The following is a 14,098-nucleotide window of genomic DNA, read 5'->3' as shown; positions in this document are numbered from 1 at the left end:
TTGAGGCCAGCCTGGTCTACAAAGTGAGTCCACGACAGCCAAGTTTACACAGAGGAACCCTGTCTTGAAAAACCAAAAAAAAAAAAAAAAAAAAAAAAAAAAAGTATGTGTTATCTATCTATCTATCTATCTGAGACAGGGTTTCTTGTCAATGCCAGTCTGTTAAAAAAAATTGTTAGATATCTGTCTGCCCGTCCGTCCATCCATCCATCCATCCACCCACCTACCCATTTATCTATCTGAGACAAGTGTCCTCTGTGTAGCCCTGGCTGTCCTAGAACTTGCTCTATACACCATACTGGCTTTGAACACAGAGATTTGTATGTCTCTGCCCTCTGAGTGCTAGGTCTGAAGATGTGCACCACCATGCCTGGCAGGATTTTTATTTTTAACATTTTATTGATTGATTGATTGATTGTGGGGGGCATGCACGTGTGGGTCAGAGGACAAATTTTGGGAGAGTTAGTTGTTTTTTGTTTATTTATTTATTTGTTTGTTTGTTTTTTTAAGATGAGGTTTCTAGCCCTGGCTGTCCTAGGCCAGGCTAGCCTGGAACTCACAGCGATCTGCCTGCTTCTGCCTCCCGAGTGCTGGGATTAAGGCTGTGCCACCATACCCGGCTTAGTTCTTGAGTTTTACTGTGTGGCTTCCAGGGATTGAACTGCAGTCATCGGGCTTGCCAGCAAGTGCTTAACACACTGACCATTTCACCAGCCTCATCCTCTAGATTTTCTTTCTTTTATTTTCTTTTTCTTTTTTCTTTTTTTTTTTTTTTTTTTTTTTTTTTGGTTTTTTGAGACAGGGTTTCCCTGTGTAGCCTTGGCTGTCTTGGACTCACTTTGTAGACCAGGCTGGCCTTGAACTCACAGAGATCCACCTGCCTCTGCCTCCTGAGTGCTGGGATTAAAGGCGGGCGCCACCACGCCTGACTCTTCCCTGTCTTTAATGACTAATATGGTTGAGCACCTCTTCATGTGTTTTTCGGCTATTTTTATATCATCTTTAGATGCCAGGTGTGGTGGCGCACACCTTTAATCCCAATACTCAGGATGCAGAGGCAGGTGGATCTCTGAGTTCGAGGCCAGCCTGGTCTACAAAGTGAGTCTAGAACAGCCAAGGCTACACAGAGAAACCCTGTCTAAAAAAAAAAAATCTCTCAGCATTGTGAGGCAGAGGCAGGTGGATCTCCATGAGTTTGAAGCCGGCCTGGTCTACAGAGCAAGTTCTAGGGCAGCCAGAGCTACACAGAGAAATCTTGTCTCAAAAAGCCAAAAATCAAAACCAAAAACCAACCAAACAAACAAACAAAAAACCCATAAATAATACGAACTGAAGAGCATAGCTTGGCAGTAGAGCAGTAGTATGAAGCCATCAGTGTGACCCCTGCCCTGCAAAAGATAGATAATAGCTTATTTTTAATTAAAAAATATATTTAAAAAAAACTTTGGTTTTTTAAAATTACCATGTGTGTACGATGGGTGGAGCACATGTGGAGGTCAACGCTGACCTTCCTGTGGGTTCTGAGGTTGGAGCCCAAGTTGTCATGCTAACACCACAAATCTCTTTATCCACGGAACCAGCTTGTGGCCCCAGTAATTGATTTTTTTTAAGGAAAAAAAAAAAGACAACCCCCCCCCCACTCAGCCACCCTTGCCAAAGTTGTCTTTTTGTTGTCTGTCTGTCTGTCTGAGTTCTTCATACATATTCTTGAGTATGCCTGCATCATCTTCTATGTATTTTACAGATATTTTCTTTCATCCTAAGGATTTCTTTTCTTTTCTTTTTTTTCTTTTTAAAGAAACAAAATTAGCCAGGTGGTGGTAGAACATGCCAGTGACCCCAGAGGCAGGCGGATCTGACCTCAGAGTTTGAGGCCAGCCTGCTCTTCAGAGTGAGTTCCAGGATAGCCAGGGCTGAATGGAGAAACTCTGTCTAAGAAAGAGAGAAAGAAAGAAAGAAAGAAAGAAAGAAAGAAAGAAAGAAAGAAAGAAAGAAAGAAAGAAAGAAGAAAGAAAGGGAGGAGGAGGAGGAGGAGGAGGAGGAGGAGAAGAAGAAGAAGCAGCTTGCTCCAGGCTGTATCGCGCCTCCATCTTTTTGTCACCCACACTCTTCCTCTGTGGCTCAGCAACATCGCCTTCGGGTTGTTTCCTGGCAACCTTCTTTTTTTGTTTGTTTGTTTGTTTTAGATTATAATTACAGCCCTTCTCCCCCCCCCCCACTGCCCCTCCTCCATCCAAACCCACATACCCCTCCCCCTCTATCGTGCTTTGAAGAGTCTTCCGGGCAGGGTGTGAGAGCAGATGCTGCTTAGCTGAAGTGACAGTAATTTAACCGCCTTGCTGTCTGCTCTGGGATGATGTGAAAATGCAAGCAGGCACAGGAAATGTATCTAACCTGCTAGTACTTCCTCTCTGAACTGCGAGGTTTCACAACCCGGCAGGAGCACACGCCTCCCGCCGCCCCCCCTCACCCCCCCCCACCCCCGGTGCCACCAGCCTGGTGGCCCTGAGAAAGTTCCACTGCAAGGGGCCCCATGCAAGACGCATCGCCGTTTCCCTCTTCCACCCTGTCTAGGTTGCCAGAAGATCTCAAGGCTCTCCGAGAGTGAGGTTGGACCCACCCACGGGTCCCTCCTTGGCGCAGATGAGTTTGTGGAGTACCCGACCCAGACTGCTGCTATTGGTTCTCCAGCTGTTTGGTAGGAAATCCAGAGGGAGGGGGAAAAGGGACTTTGGCTGTGGCGGGAGAAACCAGGAGGCTTTGTAGAGCTGAAGAAAACAAGGAGCCACTCTCAGGGGTGGGTGGCGTAGGGGATGTGGGACCCGGGAGTCCCTGAGAGAGAAGCCGTTACCCACAGAAGCCTGATTGCCAAGACAGAGGACAGGACAGAGGGCGGGAGGCCGAGTGGGCCTTCCAGGGCTTAGGTGGCTGGTTGTGGGACCCAGGGACTGGAGGAGAAGGCTGGACCGGGTTACCACCTCACCTCTATCATGGTATTAGCTCTCCTTGCAGTTTTAGGCAAGTTTTGTCCCCTTTGGAGGTCTGCCCTCCCTTCCTGAACAAAAGAGGGTACTCTTCACCTCTGACATCCTAGGACACAGGGCGCTAAGTCTGAATGCGAGGAAAGTTGGGCCAGAAGAGGACAGTTTAAAGTCTGTAGATGTCACTCTAGTTATCTGGATTAGGGGTGGGGTGGGGGTGGGTTGAATTATAGTGGGTAGAGGTGGGGGGGATGAGGTCAGTCAACTGCTGGGCTCAGGATATGGGGAACCCTCCAGGCTGGTCATGTGGGGCCTCAGGGCACTCTGTTGGTCATCCTCTGCTTGGGGGCCCCATAGGGACTTTCTCTGTCACGGGCCTTCTTGCCCCTTCTTTCTTTGTCAATAGGTCAAAGGGGAAGTTGAGTCCTCAGGGTCAGGGAGGAGTTGCCTGTGCCCCGAGACAGAGTGTGTGGTCTCCTGTACTCCAGTCTAAGCCCTGGAGGGAAGGTCCTGGCACCATCCTTCTCTGCCTGGGCGTTGGCAATCTTGGAGCCTGAGTGGGTTTGGAGAAATAGGTTCCCTGGGGTAGCACGTGGTATGTGGGAGTCCAGACAAGAAACAGCTGATTGGGTTTGCTTCCCTCAGCCAAGGCCTGGAGCTACAACCTGGACACTCAGCATGCACAGAGCTTCCTGGCACCGGCTGGAAGACATTTTGGGTATCGGGTCTTGCAGGTCGGAGATGGGTGAGCTGTTACCCTTTCAACTCCTTTCTACCAGCAGAGTATGCAGGGCCCCACATCTGCCCAGGGACACGAAGGCCTGGAGTTGGGGGTGGGGATTGTCACATAGCAGGGGCTGCAGGTGTCACCTTTGAAACAGAAACAGGCTCCCTCAGGACCACGTGAGGTTGGCTTTTAGACAGGGTCTCTGTAGACCAAGCTGTTTCCAGACTTGCTGTAGCTCAGTGTAACTTTGAACTTCTGACCCCTAGCCTCTGGCTCTGAGGTGCTGGATCCACAAGGCCTGGATTCTTTCTAGTTTTAGCTTGAGACAGAGTCTTATTAAATTCCCACAGCTAGCTTGGGGCTTGCTATCCGCCTGCCTGTCAGTCTCTGAGTGGCAGAGGTGACCTGCGTCACCACACCTAGTCACAAATAGCTTTTTGAATTGATATCTAAGTGGATGAAGTCCTAAGCCCATCTGACAGGCCATTCTTTGACCCTCGAATCTTCTAGACTGTTCTAGAATTATGTTATTTGACTATTAGGAAAGAGGGGGTACCGAAGAGCTCCCCTAAAGAGTGAGAGCTGCACTGCTTTCTCAGCAAGATTTTTTTTTTGTTTTTCAAGACAGGTTACCCTGTGTAGCCCTGGCTGTCCTAGACTCACTTTGTAGACCAGGCTGGTGTCAAACTCACAGCGATCCACCGGCCTCTGCTTCCTGAGTGCTGGGATTAAAGGTGTGCCCCACTACACCCGGCTAGCAAGTTTTTTTTTAAACATATGATTATTATAGTTGTTGGGGTGTACTGTAGCACACATGTAGAAGTCAGGACAGCTGCTGGAGGCAGATCTCTCCTTCTACCGCTCGGGTCTTGGAGAGCAAGTCAGACTCGGGTTGTCAAGGTTGCTAAGCACCTCTGTTCCAGCTCATAAGCTATCAACAGGCAGCCTCGAGTCACTGTGAAGTATTTAGGACACATAGCTGGGAGGTGCTGAAGCATGCCTTTTATCCCAGCTCTCAGTAACAGAGGCAGATGGATTTCTGAGTTCAAGGCCAGCCTCGACAGAGCTAGTTCTAGGACAGTCAGGGAAATCCTGTTTTGGGGTCGAGGGTCGGGGGAAGATACTTAAGGGAGCCTGGTGTGGTGATGCATGACTTTAATCCTAGCACCTGGGAAAGCAAGGAAACTTGGATCTCTGTGAGTTCAAGACTAGCCCGGGCTACATAGCAAGTTCTAGGACAGCCAGAGCTACCTATGTAGTAGATGCTATTTTCGTGTGTGTGTGTGTGTGTGTGTGTGTGTGTGTGTGTGTGTGTGTGTTTTGAGACAGAGTTTCTCTGTGCAGCCTTGGTTGTCCTGGGCTTGGTTGTCCAGTCTTGTCTCAAACTCACAGAGATTTGCCTGCCTCTGCCTCCCCGAGTGCTGGGATTACAGGCCTGTTTCAAAGAGGGAAAAAAGAAAGAAAGAAAGAAAGAAAGAAAGAAAGAAAGAAAGAAAAGGAGTAATGGGTAGGAAATAAGAAAAGAGGGCCTGGGTAGGCAAAGGCCTGGGCAACTTCATCTCACACGGGAGATTTTTCCTCAGGATTGTCGTGGGAGCTCCAGGTGAGGGGAACAGCACTGGGAGCCTCTTTCACTGTCATCCGAGCAGTGGCTCCTGCCAACCAGTCAGCCTGCGTGGTGAGTAAGGAGGGAAGGAGATGGGAAGTGAGGTCCCAGGAGAACCGAGGCTGACCTCGACACATCTGACTGCCCGAGTTCCCTCACGCTGCCTTTCCGCTGCCTACAGGTTCTAACTATACCTCCAAGTACTTGGGAATGACCTTGGTGACAGAAGCCGCCAAGGGAAACCTTTTGGTAAGAATTTTGTATGATGACATCAGAGACCATAGAGCTGCCCGCTGGGAAAGGGAGGTTGAAAGGGCTGGGAGGGGAAGCCAGATGTGGGGAACAGACCTGTGATCCCAGCACAGGGGCAGCTGGGACAGCCTGGATTGCATAGTGACAAACTAGACTGGGCTATATATAATGAGACCCTGTCTCAGAAAGGAAAAAGAAATAGATAAAAGATCTGACGAAGTGTTAGCAGCATCAGAGAGTTGACTCAACTGATGCTCACTGAGTACTGAGTAGGAGCCAGTGTCTTCCTTTTCTCACATAGTCTGGGTTAGCCTCAAACTCATGAAATAGCCGAGGTTGACCTTGAGCTATTAATACCCCTGCCTGTAACTGACCTACACACCTCATCGGTATCCAGGATGCTTCTATTTATTTATTGTTTTTGTTTTTTGTTTTTTTGAGCAGGGTTTCTCTGTGTAGTCTTGGCTATCCTGGACTCACTTTGTAGACCTTGAACTCACAGAGATCCACCTGCCTCTGCCTCTCAGAGTGCTGGGATTACAGGCATGTACCACCATGCCTGGTTGCTTTTTTTTTTTTTTTTTTTGAGACAGGGTTTCTCTGTGTAGCCATGGATGTCCTGGAACTCCTCGGTAGATCAGGCTGGCCTCAAACTCAGAGATCTTCCCACCTTTGCCTCCTGACTGCTAGGATTAAAGGTGTGTGCCACCACCTCCTGGCTGGGTGTTGTGTTTAGTTTAGTTTAGTTTTACTGATACAGGGTCTTGTTATATACCCAGGCTGGCCTGAAACTTGCCCTCTTCCTTTAGCCTCCCCAGGACTGGGATTGTAGGCATATGGCCCCGTGCCCCATGTGATGCAGTGTTTAATTGCAACTTGCTTAGTTAACTACTATTATAGGTCAACACTGTGCTAGATCCCCTGAAGTAAGGCTCTGAGATACAAAGATATCCAAAGGACAAAAGCCCTGTCTATAAATCGCAGCCTGACAGAACAGAGCAGGCATAAGTACAAGGACGGGGTCGTACTGTCTACTTTGGAAAAGTGAGGTTTGGATTTGGTGAGTGCAGGATGTGTGGTTGGGAGGGGCAGTCCTGGAAACGTGGGGCAATGCCCAGCTATACACAGAACATGTGATAAGGTAAGGTTAGAGGTCATCCTGCAGATGGCGAGCATTCATTTATTGACAGAGAAGCTGGCGCTGGGGATGCAGAGACCCTTTAAGGCAAACATGCTTTGCGTTGAGAGCCCTTTGGAAGCGAGGGAGGAGACGGGGTTCTGAGGGCTCTCCTTCTCTGCGCATAGTGCCTGAAAGACACATAACAGAAGAAGCCTAAACTTTCCCCCCCCTCCCCCTTTGCTTCTTTCAGGCCTGTGATCCTGGACTGTCTCGGTCATGTGACCAGAACTCCTACCTCAGTGGCCTGTGCTACTACTTTCCCCAGAGCCTGAGGGGACGGATGTTACAAAGTCGACCTGCTTATCAGGGTGAGGATTTGGAGACCCAGTGGGTTAAAAACACCTCTGAGAAGCTGGCTTCCACAGGAACCAGCGCCAGCAGGCTAAACTTACTCAGTCCCGTCTGTTTACATGTGGTCTCTGCAGAGTGTCTGAAGGGCAACGTGGACCTGGTATTTCTGTTCGATGGCTCAGGGAGCTTGGAGGAACAGGAATTTGTAAAAATCCTGGAGTTCATGAAGGATGTGATGAGGAAACTCAGCAACACTTCCTACCAGGTAACCCAGGTACCCGTGCACGAGGACCTGTAGTCACAGGCTTAGGTACCCAGGTACACCGTGCACGAGGACCTTAGTCACAGGCTTAGGTACCCAGGTGCACCCGTGCACGAGGACCTGTAGTCGCTGGCTTAGGTACCCAGGTACACCCATGCACGAGGACCTGTAGTCACAGGCTTAGGTACCCAGGTGCACCCATGCACGAGGACCTGTAGTCGCTGGCTTAGGTACCCAGGTACACCTGTGCACGAGGACCTGTAGTCACAGGCTTAGGTACCCAGGTGCACCCATGCACGAGGACCTGTAGTCGCTGGCTTAGGTACCCAGGTACACCCATGCACGAGGACCTGTAGTCGCTGGCTTAGGTACCCAGGTACACCCGTGCACGAGGACCTGTAGTCACAGGCTTAGGTACCCAGGTGCACCCGTGCACGAGGACCTGTAGTCGCTGGCTTAAGTACCCAGGTGCGCCCCCGCATGAGGACTTGTAGTCGCTGGCTTAGGTACCCAGGTACACCGCGTGCGTGAGGACTTGTAGTTGCAGGCCAGAGATGCCACCCCCAGCCCCTCCCCCATGTGCTGGCTTTAGCCATTAGGTATATTGTGAGGTGTGTCTCCAGAACATGTGAGCACGGTTGAGCCTACTCCTCTGGCAGCATCAAGAACCAGGTGCCTTTAGTGGCCCAGTATTTCTGTGCTCTCCACTTTCTCTGTAGCTGGCTCCCTTTTTTTCTTTAAATTTCATGGCCTGTAGAAAACTCCTAACTTTGCATGATAAAGTTCCAAAAGGACACTTTAACGTCCTCCTTCTGCAAAGCCCCAGTTCCAAAGAGATCCTGACTGGCTCAGCCTTAGTTGGGTGACCATCTCTGGCCACTTGAGGGGTTTTCTTCACTGACATGGTTACTGGGAGCCATTCCTACAAGTGAGTTAGGTGAGCCCAGAGACCAGGAGCCCACATCTCTAGGTAAGAAAGCAGAGGTAATAAAATAAAATAAGAAAGCAGAGGTTTCTTTGAGCTTGTTTTTACACACGTTCATATTTATCTTAATTTTTCCAAAGAACGATTTGAGGCAGGGTGTGAAATTGGGTTACTTGGGGGTCGGCATAAGAAACAAAGACTGAAGCTGGGCGTGGTGGCGCACGCTTATAATCTCAGCACTCAGGAGGCAGAGGCAGGTGGATCGATGTGAGTTTGAGGCCAGCCTAGTCTACAAAGTGAGTCCAGGACAGCCAAGGCTACACAGAGAAACTCTGTCTCGAAAAATCAACCAACCAACCAAAAAAGAAGCAGAGACTGGGGTTGGGAAGTTGACGGAGCGGCCGTGCTGGACCAGCAATCACAGGGCCCTGGTTCCACGGGGGTGGGGGTGCGGTGGCAGGGGGGGGTCCCATGGGGGGGCAAGCAGAGACCAGTCATTGAGAAGGGACCTGTAACGCCAAACCATCTCTCTCTTGCCTTCCCAGTTTGCTGCTGTTCAGTTTTCCACATTGTTCAAGACAGAATTTACTTTCTTGGATTATGTCAAGCACAAGGAAAACCCCGACGTGCTACTCGACTCGGTGAAGCACATGTGCAGGTTGACCAACACCTTCGGTGCCATCAACTACGTGGTGTAAGTTCCCTTTGGAGGAAAGGTGTGCCCAGGTCTGGGCACCCGTTCTGTGTGAGCTCGCTCCTGTGGCGGCAGCAGCGGCAGCGGCAGCGGAAGATCAGCGGGCAGGTGTAGAATGGGGCGGTTTGTTGTGTAGATCCAAGCGGAGAGTAGGATGTGGTTGACGCACACCTTGATTGAAGCCTGGGGAGGCTTCCTAAGGAGGACTTCAGGTTTTTATAGGTTTGAAGCTAGCCTGGGCTACATAATAAGAACCCCCCTGCCCCACCCCCACCCCCTACCACCCAAAATCAGAGGATTGGGATGACGGCTTAGCAGTTAAAAGGACCAGAGTTAGGGACCCAATACACACGTAACAAGCCGAGCATCCAATGCACACGTGTAACCCCAGTGTCGGAGACAGAGACAGGATCACCAGGGGTTGCTGGTTTCCAGTGTAGGTAAGAACACAGGAGCCCCGGGTTCAAGGAGAGAGCCTGCTGCAAATATACAGAGAGTGATAGAGGGAGGCACACTAGGTCTCCTTATGGTCTCCACATGAGTGCACGGGCATGTGCACACATGCACACTCACACTTACATCTTTAGGAAAATCCCCACTCCCTTGAGCCAGGCATAGGGGAGCCTCCTTTTCATCCTAACTACTCAGGAGACAGAAGCAGGAAGGACCACTTGAGCCCGGGAGTTCAGTATCAGCCCGGGCAATATGGTGAGACCCCCCCATCTTCAAAAACTAAAACAGCAGCCGGGGTGTGGTGGTGCACCCCTTTAATCTCAGGGCCCCGGAGACAGGAGACAGAACAGGAGGCTCCCTGTGAGTTTGAAATCAGCTGGGTCTATTTCGGAAGGTCTAGGACAGCCAGGGCTCTGTAGAGAGTCCCTGTCTCAAACAACAACAACAACAACAACAATAACACCAACCAACCAACACAACAACAACAACAAAAGTCAATCAGGGCCTGGGGCCGTGGCTCCGAGGGCAAAAGTGGTGGCTGTGTGAGTTTGGTGACCGAGTTCAGGTGCCTAGATTCCATGCAAAGACCAGAGATAGTGTCGCTTGTCCTCCATAACCCTGGCTCTGCTGTGGCAAGGAGGGAGATGAGCCACCTGGAGGTTGCGGTGACAGATAGTCTGATTGCACAGCACAGCCTAACCCCCCTCCCCCCAAAAAAAGGCCCTGGCCCAAACAAGAGGGAAGCTCCCACGCATGCGCGTTAGCATATGTATGTCATCACATGCAAACACAGTCACACATTGCACACGCACAGGGTTGGGAGAGGAGACGAATTTGAGGAGTAAAGAATGTACATCTCCTGTTTCCTGTCATGACACCGTGACATACCCTCAGCCTGTGTGAAGAGAAGAAAAGGAAGGCTTTCTACCATTTCACCTCTTTTTCTCATTTTCTCTTCTCTGCTGAGCACACGGAGTTGAATGTAAAGCAAGCCGCACGCAGCGTGCCTTTGAGGATGACCTAGGAAAGCAGTTCTGTCTCTCTCTCTTCTGGGGGCTGAGTTGATGTGTGGTGGCCACTGCATCTTCTCTGTAGAGGCTGTGGTGGGGACATAGCTGAGCCACGCTGGCTTGGAAGTTAGCAGTCTCAGTTCCTTTAGTTCAGATGTGCCAACCTCGAGTCCAGTTTCCAGGAGGAGAAAATATAGTTAGCTGAGCCTGATGTGGGTGGTCAAGGTCCACTCAGCTGTGGCCTGGATCCACTTTATGGTGTAGTCAAATGGTACAAACACAGATGCTGGAGTCTCCTCACTACGGGAGGCAGGTCACTAGGGGAACAGTTTCTCTCTGCCATATCCTCCTGGCATGATGGGCCACAACAGCTATAGCAATAGAACCTGGATGATCGTGGACTGAAATTTCCAGAACTGAGCCGAGGATGGGATCTTGGTGGTAGCATGTTTGTCTGGCACTGCAGGGCCCCAGGTTCCGATGCAGTGGCACACATACAGCAGCACCCAAGGCAACCTTTGTCTTGATAGGTTGATGGCCTAAAATATTTGTCTTGAAAATAGATTTAAAAAAAAAATTCCTCTGCTATAGCAGAGGCATGGTAGGGAGGAAGAAGCTGGTGATGAGCCGCTTACTCAGGAAAAGTGACTCCAAATGTCTCTGGCCACAGAGTCCTTTTCCCCATTGGAATTTCAGATAGACAAACACCTATAGCTGACTAAATTGTGTCTGTCGTGTGATCAGAATGGAGGGTAGGCAAAGCCTTATTGCTTCCCTATTGCTATGTGTGAACTCTGGGCTACACCTCTGGACCACCCAGAATAACTCGAAGCTCACCAGTCCAGAGGTGGGGAGGATGCTCAAAGGGTGAGGTAGGGGCCGAGGAGAACACCTGGACGCTTGGAACATCTGATTGGTAGATTGGAGAAGGACTTTTGTTTGTTTGTTTGTTTGTTTGTTTGTTTGCTTTTTCAAGACAGGGTTTCTCTGTGTAGCCTTGGCTGTCCTGGACTCACTTTGTAGATCAGGCTGGCCTCGAACTCACAGTGATCCACCTGCCTCTGCCTCCCAAGTACTGGGACTAAAGGCGTGCGCCACCACACCCGGCTTTTTTTTTTAAAGATTTATTTATTTTATTATGTATAGAGTGCTCTGCCTACATGTACACCTGCAAGACAGAGGAGGGCATCAGATCACATTATAAATGGTCCTGAGCCACCATGTGGTTGCTGGGAATTGAACTCAGGACCTCTGGAGGAGCAATCAGTGCTCTCAACCTCTAAGCCATCTCTCCAGTCCCTGAGAAGAGGGCTTTTGTGTGATTGGCACTGATTCAGTGAGCAGTGGGGGAGGGGAGGCCTTGGGCTAAAGCTTTGGGAGGGAATCTCACCTGCCCTTTTATTGGACACAGGAAAAATGTGTTCACAGAAGAGTCCGGTGCCAGGCCAGATGCTACCAAGGTGCTCATCATCATTACAGATGGGGAGGCCACCGACAGTGGGGACATCGACGCAGCCCAAGACGTCGTCCGTTACATCATCGGGGTATGGTCTCCAGGCTCATGTGGTCCTCCCTCCTCTTCTCCTGAGCCCTGAGTTTCTTCCTCTCTGTGCCAAGGTCTTCTGACTGATAATAAACTGGTCAGAGGTTTTTTTTGTTTTTTGTTTTTTGTTTTTTGTTTTTTGAGGGGAGGGGGCGTTCCAACTCCTTCCTCTCCTCTCTCACAGATTGGGAGGCATTTTAACAACCCAGAGAGCCAGAAGACCCTCCATCTATTTGCCTCAAAACCCACGGAGCAATTCGTCAAGATCCTGGACACCTTTGAGAAGCTGAAGGATCTGTTTACTGAGCTGCAGAAGAAGATTTACGTGATCGAGGGTGAGTGGCCGCCCACGCTGGCGGCAGGTGGGGAGGGGGAGGAGCTACATGGATCGCTCGCCCCACCTTCGCTGATTGTAGGCAGCGCATTGCCTAAGATGGGCAACGTGGCAGGAGCCAGCAGCGAGGAGCCCGCAGGCACCCTTTCCTGACCGAGAAGATGAGGAGGTTCTGGACAAAGCCAGCAGATGGAAGGCTGATAACGGGGACATTTCCCTCAGGCACCCAAGCAGGAGGCAGTGCATAGGGAAGTCCCCTGTGCTGGGACATAGGTGCCACACTCAGTGGAAGACACATTGTGGTGCACAGGGTGGAACTAGGCCGACTTGGTCAAGGACCCCTGCTGCCTCTTGCTGTGTGACCTCAGACACATCTCTGCCTTCTCCGTTCACTTTTGTTATTTTCTGTTAAATGAGACCAATAAGGGCCAGTCACGGTGGCACGTGTCTTTAGTTCCAGCATTCAGGAAGCAGAGGCAGGAGGATCTCAGTGAGTTTAAGATCAGCCTGATTTACATCGTGAGTTCCAGGACAGACAGGACTACATAGAGAGACCCTATCTCCCTGACAAAAAAAAAAGAGAGAGAGAGAGAGAGAGAGAGAGAGAATACCAGTTATTCATGCTGTGTTGGTCCCCTGTGGCCTCTGTAACAAAGTACCAAAGCTAGTTCTCTTAAAATAACCTTGTCTTAGTTACTTTTCTGTTTCTGTGATATAATGCCTTGGCTAAGGCAACTTGCAGACAGAAGGATTATTTGGTCTTTGATTCCAGAGGTCAGAGTATACCACATCCCTCAGTTGTAGACCTCTCGAAAAATACATACTATTTTATTTAATCTTTGAGAATTCTGTTGTGTTTTGTTCTATTTTAGCTCTGGCTGTCCTAGAACTCTCTAGACCGGGCTGGCCTCGAACTCACAGAGATCTGCTTGCCTCTTGCCCCCACTCCCATGTGGTAGGATTTAAGGGGTGTGCCACCATTCCTGACTCAACATATAGTGTATTTTAATCCTCCTCCTCACTCTCACCCTATAGCTCCTTGCAGACTCCCTCACCATGGCTCCTCCCAATTTCTAGCCCTCATTTAAAAAAAAAAACCCCAAACAACAAATACCCTGAGTCCTATCAGCACTGCCTGTGTTCCAATGGGTGTGCAGCCGTCCGCTGGAGTCAGGTCCCTGAGGAACAGTGACTCTGTAATGCTCAGTTTATGCCTTCTACCCGATCCTAAGGTCGGTGTTGTGCCCTTGCTCACTGTCCACACACATGTCTCCTTATTTACTGTTCCTTGGATCTTCTTTGTCCCCTCAGGCACAAGCAAACAGGACCTGACGTCCTTTGACATGGAGCTGTCCTCCAGCGGGATCAGTGCAGACCTCAGCAAGGTGCCCCGCCGTGACGAGCCGAGGGGTGCTTGGTGGGTACAGTGGACTCAGCTGGCTCAGGATGACACTCACCCCGTTCCTCTCCTCCCCTGAGCAGGGCCATGCAGTTGTGGGAGCAGTTGGGGCCAAGGACTGGGCCGGGGGCTTTCTGGACCTCAATGAAGAGCTGCACGATGTCACATTTGTGGGACATGAATCGCTGACCACAGATGTGAGAGCAGGCTATCTGGGTAACTATTTTGCTTTTCTGCTGTTTTGTTTGTTTGTTTGTTTGTTTGTTTGTTTGTTTTTTGTTTTTTTCTGGTTGGAGAGTAAGTAGCTCAGACTAGCTTTCAAAATAAAAATGGAATACCAATCTCTGTCTCTCTGTCTCTATATCTCTCTCTCTCTTTCTGTGTCTGTCTGTCTGTCTGTCTGTCTGTCTGTCTCTGACTCTCTCTCTCAAGAAGAAAGTT

At 50.0% G+C, this 14,098-nt stretch overlaps 1 protein-coding gene across 8 annotated transcripts in view; it reads left to right on the top strand.

Moving 5' to 3' along the window:
* ITGAL (integrin subunit alpha L) overlaps positions 1 to 14,098 on the top strand; it is a 52,962-nt gene that overhangs the window by 12,899 nt on the left and 25,965 nt on the right. For 7 of the 8 annotated variants that reach the window (XM_084772756.1, XM_084772760.1, XM_084772759.1 and 4 more), the window contains 11 exons: positions 2,575 to 2,698; positions 3,627 to 3,726; positions 5,292 to 5,386; positions 5,496 to 5,563; positions 6,937 to 7,054; positions 7,172 to 7,302; positions 8,770 to 8,918; positions 11,793 to 11,925; positions 12,109 to 12,259; positions 13,570 to 13,643; positions 13,741 to 13,873. In XM_084772756.1, the coding sequence (XP_084628882.1) occupies positions 2,644 to 2,698; positions 3,627 to 3,726; positions 5,292 to 5,386; positions 5,496 to 5,563; positions 6,937 to 7,054; positions 7,172 to 7,302; positions 8,770 to 8,918; positions 11,793 to 11,925; positions 12,109 to 12,259; positions 13,570 to 13,643; positions 13,741 to 13,873 (1,207 nt within the window). In that variant the 5' untranslated portion in view covers positions 2,575 to 2,643. Of the gene's footprint in view, positions 1 to 2,014; positions 2,141 to 2,574; positions 2,699 to 3,626; positions 3,727 to 5,291; positions 5,387 to 5,495; positions 5,564 to 6,936; positions 7,055 to 7,171; positions 7,303 to 8,769; positions 8,919 to 11,792; positions 11,926 to 12,108; positions 12,260 to 13,569; positions 13,644 to 13,740; positions 13,874 to 14,098 lie in introns of those variants that run through there. The other variant, XM_084772757.1, reaches the window with a different exon arrangement.

The sequence above is a fragment of the Acomys minous genome (genome assembly GCF_964271855.1).
Source record: "Acomys minous genome assembly, chromosome: 2".
NCBI lineage: Eukaryota > Metazoa > Chordata > Mammalia > Rodentia > Muridae > Acomys > Acomys minous.
Note: the sequence above shows the minus strand (reverse complement) of the source record. Positions and strands in the feature narration are given on the sequence as shown.